This window comes from Hydra vulgaris, chromosome 07 (genome assembly GCF_038396675.1).
Source record: "Hydra vulgaris chromosome 07, alternate assembly HydraT2T_AEP".
Lineage (NCBI taxonomy): Eukaryota > Metazoa > Cnidaria > Hydrozoa > Anthoathecata > Hydridae > Hydra > Hydra vulgaris.
In genome coordinates, this window is record NC_088926.1 from 2,111,013 (window position 1) to 2,120,978 (window position 9,966).

Below are 9,966 nucleotides of genomic sequence, written 5' to 3' on the forward strand. Positions count from 1 at the left end.
AATTTTAATGCAACCAAAGGATCAAGCCCTTTTACACATGGCTGGATGGCTTATTCAAAAGGTTAAGTTATGTCAAAGGTGTGCAGATGTACTCTTTCTTAGTTCAGCTGACAATTCATCAGCTTTTATGTTACTAGTGAAATGGAAACAACTTTTATGAGATTTATTAATAAATATCTTAAAAGAGGCGAAAACTGATTCTCATCAATAAAAATTTTAAAAAATGTCATTTTGAGTTTTTGCACAATCAACATGAAGAACATGCGCTTTATTTGGAAAAAAACATTGTTCTGTTTTTTGTTAATATAAGAATTTTTTATTTCATAAAATTTTTAAACAGAGACAAACCCACACAATAAGTCAAATGCAAAAAAAATTCTTTATAATATATTATGATACTTTTTTTCAATTTTTTTTTTGTAATAAGATGTGCTAATAACTTTAAAAAAAGTTGTTATGTTTTTTGTTATTACTAGAATTTTTTATTTCATAAAATTTTTAAACAGGAACATAATGCCACCTAATAAGTCAAATTGCAATTTCAAAAATAATCTACGTATTGCCCTTTGATATATTATGATATTATTTTTTCAATTTAATTCTTTGTAATGAGACTTTGTTATGTTATAATGTTTAATTAATAACTTTTATTAATGTATAATGTTAATAACTTTTATGTACAATAAAATACTTTTATGCTCTAAAAAAATTACACTACCTTTATGTTCTACAAAACTTTTTTTGTTCTACAAAACGTTTTTTCCCATTATTTCATTCTTATTGAAACATTCTAATGTTAATATTAACAAAATTGAGATATCTTGAATACAAAATTGAGATATTAAGCAAAAAACTTTATTTATTTAAAAAAAAAAACTATTTGTGTTAGTTGTGGTAAAGGTCCAGCAGGACATCCCAGAATGCAATTTCTATCAATTAACAGGAGTTTCGCGAAGCGAATAGGCTTTGATTTGCACTGTCCTCATAAAAAGAAATACAATTGCATTTATCAAAAAGCTTATCTAGATACAGAATTATTTATAATTTCATTAACAATTACAAAAAATCAACTTTGTTACTTTTCTGTTAACTAAGTCATCAATGCAGCTACTCATTGTAGATTTAAGGTAACTTTTTATAAATTAGCTTTGAAAAACTTCTTTCACAATTACCCACATCAATATATATATATATATATATATATATATATATATATATATATATATATATATATATATATATATATATATATATATATATATATATTTTTTTTTTTCGATAAAAGATCTTACAATCAAGGTTATTTACAAATAGTTAAAAACTAATCTTGAGTAAATACCATAAAAGAGCATTAATAATACAAATAATAATGATAATAATAATGATGATAAATTATAAGAATAATAAGAAAATTATATGATAATAAATCAATATCAATTTTAAAACAACAATTGAATATAATGCACAGACAGAAAAGTTACAAAAAGTTATGTACTGACAAAACGTAACAACCTACCATGTAACTAAAACAATTACTGCAAAAAAAAAGTAACAATGATTTAACAAATATAATAATCTTAATATCAATAATCATATAAATAATAGTAATATAAATATTTCATTAAAAAATAACATGAAATAAACGAACAAAAATTTTTTAATAATACTCACAAATAAAAACGTGTCACCCACTTACACACAAACATTTAGTCACAAAAAGTATAGAGTTTTCATAATAAATGACAATATTAAAATTAAAAAGTAAATCGTATCAAGCAAACACAATATAGTCTTTAAAAAATAATAAAATTTAAAAAATATTCTTTTTTCTTTCTTCAAAAATGGAACAATTTTTATATATACTTTTTAATTCTTTTTAATTACTTTCCATTTTCGAATGTTTTTTTTCTTTTAACTTTGGTTTTTTGTCTTTCCTTTTTTTTATCTCATTTTTTTCTTTTGTTAATTTGTTTGATTTGGCTTTTAATTTTTTTTTAGTTTCAGCTTTTTTATTTCCTTTTTTTTCTTTTCTTCAATCTCTTTATTTTTATTTCATTTATTTTTCTTATTTTATTCTATTTTCTTTATCTTTCCTTTTTTTTTTTTTTTTTACACTTACACCAATTGTAAGAAAAACTTGTAGCAGTATAAGGATATTAAGAACTAGTTTTCAAAAGTTTTCAAAACTGTAATTTAGAATGAACTGCAAAAGTCAAAGTGGACCAACATCTATACATGTTTTTGTTTTATCTTGTGATGTGGCATTCAAGTACATTTAAGTACAGTTTAAATACATTTAAGTCTTTTTCTTTCGACAAAGAACTCCTCTTTATTAATGTGGTCATGGTCATGACCCAGACATTAGAATTCGTATTTATCATTTAAAAGATTAAATGGAGTAAGTATAGCATATTTTTTATTAAGAAAATGAAGCTGTTCAAATCATCTAACCATTTCTTGGATCACTCTGTCAAGAGGCAAAAACATTTCCCTTTTTTAGTTCATTTATATCCTTTTCAGCTCATTTATATTTCATCCAATTTGTGATAATCGATATAATCAAAAATATCTTTACTTTTCACACAGCAGCATGTTTTATTTAGTAAATGGTTTGTACATGCAACAAATTCTTTGCCATTGATTCTCTTAATGCGTATCTGAACAGCTGTTAGCTGACCAGACATCTCATTGTCCTCTACAATAATGACTTTTCTTTTGACTTTTTTTCCATAAATTTCAACAAACACGTTTTGAATCGTAGGTGATAAGTAAGATAAAAAAAATTTTCCTTGTTTGGTTTTTAGAATAAGTTCATGTAGCACGGTGTAATATTTTGACAACAAACTAGTAAATACTTCTAGTTATTCAAATAAATATATTTATGTAAATGTTTATGTTATATGGATGCTCATAATGGTGGCTATCTATACAAAATTAGCAAGAGAAGTAATTAATCTATGCTGAGAAATTAAGAGAAGTAATAAAATAGAGGAAAACTTATTAAAACTGAACTAGTTTTAATAAGTTTCCTCAATTTCCTTTTTTTTGTCTTGATCTTTATTGCCAGAATCTTTTGGGTGACCTCTTATAGACTAATTTCCTTAGAGACAAAAGACATGTGCAATTCGCAAAGTTGTAGCAGTTGAAAATATAAATTAATGATTTTATTATGCATTTTAATAGTTTGCTGCTTTTGCAAATGTCAAGTACTGTGTTAATTTATTCTGTGTCAAAAATAGTGTTGTTCGGGGCAGCCCACCCCCACAGCTTCACCCTTCCTACGCTGCTGGAAAAAATGCAAAGATTTTTTCAATACGATATTGATAATATGGTATACTAAGCAAAAGAATGAAAAAAGGTCTCTTAACAAATATCCTTTTATAAGCAAATTTTGAAATTATTTTAGTGTTAAATACAAAAATGAAAAACAAATCTAATTAAATGGTTCTATGGTGCTTCAAACAGGTGTTTTTTTGGGAAATACCTTTTACTTTAATTTTAAACAAAGTTTAAAAGTTGATTAAAAGGTTAAAAGTTACAAATTATTTGGTTAATTACAAATACATTTCAATCAAAATCAAATTTTTCATAAACTTTTTTATCAAATACTATGCAAATACAATTACGCCAGTTTAGCCCATAACTACCAAGTACAAATACAAATTCGTATTTGACCTTAACCTAGGTAACTTTTTATTGTATTTTTTATTGTAACATTTTATATAAAGAGGCATCTAAAAGAGTAGTGTGATTGGAAAAATTCAGTTACACAAGTGAACTTTTTAGTGGTTTAGTGCGCTGTGTCTCAGGCAAGTGATTCAAGGTTCACATTGTCTTTAGATTCGATTTTTTTATCTCATTTTTATATTTTTTTTTTAGGTTAGCTATCATTACACCAGCTGGACAATTACACTATATTATCATGACTTGCATAGAATGCTTATAGTGCTTATTATATTTTTCCCATTGAGATTTTTTTAAAATAGTTTGAGTCTCGCTTCTCTTCTATCCTTTCAGATTCTTACTGAACGACTCTACATTCTGTTCTTAGAATCATCTCTCTATAAATCTGCTATACTTCCATTAAATTTTAACTTACCAATAAAGAAATCTTGCAAATGCAAAATTAATCCTTTTGTATTAACCGGTGTTTATATGCATATAAAATATTATTACCATTAGGCCATTATGCAAGTTGTTTTTCTTTTGCAGCTTCTTATACCAACGATGTAGGTCAGATCTTCTAATAACTCTTCCATCCACACTGCTAAACACTAAAGTATTTTGACTTTGCAATAATATAAAATAATAAAGTATAGCTATATATAATAGAATGGTAAACTAGGGTGCTTACCTAGTGTACTAACTGTTTAATTTAAAGCTAGCATCTTTTTATTTTCTAAAATAAACATTAAAATAAAAAGCAACCTTATAATGCAAATATAAACAATAAATAACCTAGAAATTTAAGTTGTATGCAGTCAAAAATAAGTTTAGAAAATATTGTTTTCATCATTATGCGGCAATGGAAATATTGATAAGTTGCTTTTTTCTAAAGACTATCTTGGTACAAGTTATTAAAATAACTTAAAACGGTTTTATTTCAAGTCTAACAGTTTTGGAAATGCGTTAAGTTTACAATTAATATACTTGTACCTACAATAAAAATGCTTAAGTTTTAAAATAAAAAATCGGTTTTGCCAAATTCTCTGTGGTTTTAGCAATAAAGATAAAAAAATGATTGTAAATGAAATCTTTGTTTAAAAATTAAAAAAAAGTTTTTCAAATAATTGTGTTTTATGAAAGCTTTAGTAAAGAATTTGAAGGAAAAAAAAAATTCAATGAAGTACTAGAATTTTACAAGAAAAGAAAAAAAAACCAACATACATTAAAACTACTCATTGTAAAATTAAGTTAATGAATAATAAATTGTATAATCAAGCAAAGAACAAAATCAATTTAATTACATATTTAATAAGACAAACTAATAATTGTAGACATAAATAATAATCAAATACATCGGGATTTATTTAAAACAAAATCTACAGTTAAAAATAATTACAAAAATAATGAGGAAAAAATAAGTTCAAAAATATTTTACTAGTTACTAGGCTTCTGAAGTTTTTGAAGTAAAAAATAAAATAATCAATATTTTATTCTTAGAATTTAATTTCTCCAGCATATTGGTTTAAAAAATAATATTATATTAATATAAATTATTTATTTAACAAAATTATATATTATAATAATAGCAATAATGAAATACAAATATTTTTTAAAAAATTGTGCAAAGGTTCTATTGTATTTATTCAAAATTTTTGTTTATTTAGAAATATGATATATATTCAATCATGCAATACCACTTGTGGTCTTTTGGTAATTATCCATTCCGATATTATTCTGATTTTACAGAGTCAAGAAAAACTATTAAAGTAAAATCAACTTTCTTATCTCTGACACAAGCGCAGGAGTGGAACGTTGGGAATGGGGAAGACTTAAGTGATACAGATAAAAATGAGCTTAATATCATGTATGGATGCTTAGGTGTGTATTTTTGACATATGTTATATTTTATGTGTTTTTATTTTTAATATATTTTTTTTTGTGAGCTTTTTTGTGTTTGAAAAAGATTTTTTTCTCCTCTTAGATTACAATCCAAAAAAATTTTCTGACGTGCTATTGTTTTGTTTTTTTCTGACGTGCTATTGTTTTTTTTTTTTGCTGACGTGTTATTTTTATTTTTTTTTCTTGACATGTTATTGTTGTTTTTTTTTCTGACGTGTTATTGTTTGTTTTTTTTCTGACGTGTTATTGTTATAGTTACATATATAAAAATTATAAATAATAAAAAAAAGAATAATAAAAACTATCCATTTTAAAATACTGTTGCAAATTTTCTTCTTGATTTCAATTAGTTACTTGCCATTCTAACAATTCCCACACCCAACACCCTACCAAAAATATTTTCAGACCTGCAAAAGTTCATTAACAAATCTTGATTATATTTATCTCATAAAAACTATCCATTTTAAAATACTGTTGCAAATTTTCTTCTTGATTTCAATTAGTTACTTGCCATTCTAACAATTCCCACACCCAACACCCTACCAAAAATATTTTCAGACCTGCGAAAGTTCATTAACAAATCTTGATTATTGAGATAGGCTTTTCATGAACTGCATGCTTGTCAATTGGTGGAAAATCTTGCTTGTTGGCTTTATTATTGTCACTATTTACAGCTAAGTTATTGGCTTTATTTGACTTCATTACTCTCTTTTACAACATTTTTCAGTAACGACCTCTACAAACAACTATAAGGGGTGTTATCTGCTTTTTTAAATCTTTTAAACTTTCTGATTGTTTCCATTTAATCATTTCCTTTCTTAAGGTTAGCTTCTCTTTTCCTACAATATTGGTTATTTTCAAAGTGATCTTCAGTGTTATCAAATCTAAGAATTGTCAGTTGTTGTTTTTTTTATTCAAGAGGTTTCATTTATTTGGACTTCCCCCGGTATGCTACCATTAATATATGAAAAATACCCTTTCCAAAAATTGCATGCTTAAATTTAGAATTCAGATTTAAAAAATATTGAATATTTAATATAAAAAAATATTTTTTCTGCCTACTGCACTATAACTTGCATTTATGGAGTCACCAGTAATGCATTCTTTATATATATATTTTTTTTGAGAGACTCAATTCTTTTATTTTTTTGTACATTTTGTTAATTATTATTTGTTAGGTTCAAACTTCATCTTCTTTTCCTTCAACAAATTACCAATTCTGTTCAACTAGATTATCTTTTAAAAAAAAACTTCAATTATTATTTGTGGTTGTTTTTATAAAATTTTTCCAATAATTTTTTCCTGTATTTTAGTTTCTTCATGCACTGTTGGTTGTGATGGCGTTGAAAAATGCACAGGTAAATTACATGTTGAATGTTGATGGTAGTATTATGTTTGTTTCTTCTAAGCTAAAAATAAGTTTTTTTGGTTCTGAAAATAATTAGTAATTACTAATATTTTAATATAATTATAATAACACTTTTTATCTCTTAAATTACAGATAAAAATTAAATTTTTTTTGAGTTGTATACTTTATAAACAAGTTAAGAAACGTGAAAATAAAATAATTAATTTAAATTAGTTATTATTTTTAATTTGTTTTTGACATTTTGTTGTTTTTTTTTGACAATTTTTGTGGTATATATTAAGAAATTCTTTAATAATGCTGCTGATTTAATTATTCTAATAAAGTTCTTCAATGAGGCTAAGGAACTGATTTTTTAAATCAAGTTTTTCATTGATGTGCAATTAGTTGCACGATTTTGCGCAATTATTTGTAGCACTTATTCCTCTCACAAAATCACAAAATTTTTAAAGGCATTTAACTTGAGCCATATAGCAAACTAGAGTTTTTAATTTATGTTGGCTGGGTTATTCATTCTAGTTCGCAGGGTCATTATTTAGTAGATTTAATTTTTGTAACAGTCAAAGTTCCTTGTCATCTTTGTTTTGGAAGTATGTTTAAAATTTCAATAAAATATATGTATATTATATGTTTCCTGTATAATAAATAGGTGAATTTTGGTTTAAAAGTATTATATATAGGTTTGTGACATGAAATTTTTAAAAGGGTTCAATACTAGATTGTTATACGTAGTTAGAAAGAGCTTCAATACTATACAGTTCTTTAAAAAGTTATGACGTTTTAAGTAGCAAGTTTTTGATACATGGATTTGTTAAAATTTTTCTAAACATAAAATTCTTTAAAAGTCTTTAAAATGTCTTAATGCTTACAAGTTGGTATCAAAAAAATGTCTTATGAATGTCTTTAAAAATATATATATAAAGTGTGTATTAATTTCCATTGAGGGCTACTACAACAACATTTTTAAAAAAATTATATATTGTCAAAAAAATACTGATTTTTTGTTAAAACTATTAATTTTTATTTGTATATTTTTATATATTGTACAAAACCGACATCAAATATGATTGAGATTGAGAATTGAAAAGGTAAAAGTAACAAATATTAATCCTTCCTCCACCTGGAGGTTTTTCTACCCTAAAAGTATAATATTCTACCTAAGAAGGTAGGAAATTGTACCTTATTAAAGCTATATCGCATATCCTACTCTAAGGTAAAAAGTACTGAAAAAACTAGTCTAAAAAAAAATTTTTTTTTTTTAGGATGAGGGAATAGTGACTTAGGTGTTTACACTTTAGATGTTTGCGTGTGTTTGTGTGTACACATTTAAAAATGCTATAATATAAAAAAGAAAGTTAAAATAAAGACCATCACATTTGCAACACAATTCATCTCAAATTTATTTTGCATACACCCGTAATCGTGTAACACAAGAACACACGTCCACAATTTTTTTTACCGTTTTTTCTGTGTAAAAACTCTAGCGAGGCTTACGGACAATTCCATATCTAAATCAAATATAAATTTATTTGCGATTTTAATTTTTAAATTTGTTTTTGTATCTAAGGTCCGCGAAATCCTGCAATAACAACAATGGGACCACGTACAGCGAAACCTCAAGGTGACGACATTCTTCCAAAATTTGCCAAGAAACTCAAAGCAAAACTTAACGTAAAACGTAAAGATGACAACATTCATCTAAAACCTTCGTCAAATCCTACACCAATATTTTAATCCAAAATCAAAAAAAATTGTAAATGAAACATGTTCTTTTAGCGAACATTTTTTTGAAAATAGGAAATAGTATTAATTTTAATTATTTGTTGCACAATATTTATTAACTTTTTTTATTTTTAGTTGTGTTTAAAATTGCTTGTAAAGTTTTTATTAAGATGATAAAAAAAGTGTTTTAACGATGTAAGTGTGTTCATACGATGTAATGACTTTGATTAACTACGCGAGGGCAGAAAAATCTGTTTTTAATGTTTTGATATATTTAACCATGGAAACAGTTTTATATTTCCATAATTTGACATGAGTCTTTACGCGGAAACCCCCTCATAAATGAGTAAAATTTATTAATTTTAATTAACTTTTATAATCGAATCAATAAATTTTTGTATTTTCTTAAAATGTACTTAGCAAAGATGTAGCACCTTGTTAAAAAACAATAAAATTAAAGATAATATTTAAGTAACTGCAGTATAATACTTGGTATGATTTCTTCACTTATCCAGTTTTCTTGAGATTTAAAAAAATAACTAAAGCAAGAAGAATGAAACCAAGAACAATAAGTCAGAAAATTTGTAGGAAAAAGATTTAGTAGTCTTGATAAAGGTAATACCGAAAGGAAGTTAAATGATAATTCTGTTGTAACAATTTTAATTGATGCAAGCATTTTTAAATAATTCAGAATTTTTTTAAATTAAGATTAATTTTAGGCCGGATAAAGTCATTTCATAGGCCCGGGGCTGTAAAAATAGGAGGGTCTAATGCGGTGGTAATCTAAAAATACCGGGCGGCAACGACCCTATACATGGAAGCATGGAAGAAAATTATATTAAAAAGAATAAATTTATTTTTAAAAAAAATGTAAATTTATTTAAAAAATTGTTAAGAGGACACGATCTAAATATGCTTTTACAGCATTTTTTATTTATAATTTTTTATCGACTTGTTAGGTATGACTATACTCATCTGGCCCAGATACCCATATATATATAAACCATAATCTTGAATCGTCACTTTTAAGAAAGCTGTTGAGCTGAAGATATATACTATTGGGATATTGGAGCATTGGTATCAGATTGATAATGTGTTCACTTCCAATAAAAGGAAAAAAACACCGATAAATCAAAAACTAAATAAAATAGAAACAATTAATATTATAAACACTTATTCTTAAACACTATTTTAAAACACTCATTCTTTATGTAAAACCCTAATTCTTAATGTTTATTACTAATTTAGAAAGCAATTTTGTTTTAATTATTTGAATATTGTTCAGACTCTCCGTTGGGTAGAGGAGTTCTCCA

The 9,966-nt window shown here is 25.1% G+C and overlaps 1 protein-coding gene and 1 long non-coding RNA gene across 2 annotated transcripts in view; one reads left to right on the top strand and one right to left on the bottom strand.

Annotated features, from left to right (window-relative positions):
- The window catches only part of LOC136082226 (uncharacterized), a 37,372-nt gene extending 32,961 nt beyond the window's left edge, over positions 1–4,411 (bottom strand). Inside the window, exons 1-2 of the long non-coding RNA XR_010639504.1 lie at positions 4,355–4,411; positions 4,177–4,274 (exon numbers count right to left, since the gene is read on the bottom strand). This is a non-coding gene — a long non-coding RNA (uncharacterized LOC136082226). The remainder of the gene's footprint in view (positions 1–4,176; positions 4,275–4,354) is intronic.
- Positions 1–8,847, top strand: part of LOC100207091 (hatching enzyme 1.2) — a 49,054-nt gene extending 40,207 nt beyond the window's left edge. Inside the window, exons 9-11 of the mRNA XM_065800786.1 lie at positions 5,331–5,544; positions 6,879–6,923; positions 8,499–8,847. Of these exons, the coding sequence (XP_065656858.1) occupies positions 5,331–5,544; positions 6,879–6,923; positions 8,499–8,665 (426 nt within the window). The 3' untranslated portion in view covers positions 8,666–8,847. The remainder of the gene's footprint in view (positions 1–5,330; positions 5,545–6,878; positions 6,924–8,498) is intronic.
- The last annotated feature ends 1,119 nt before the right edge of the window (positions 8,848–9,966 follow it).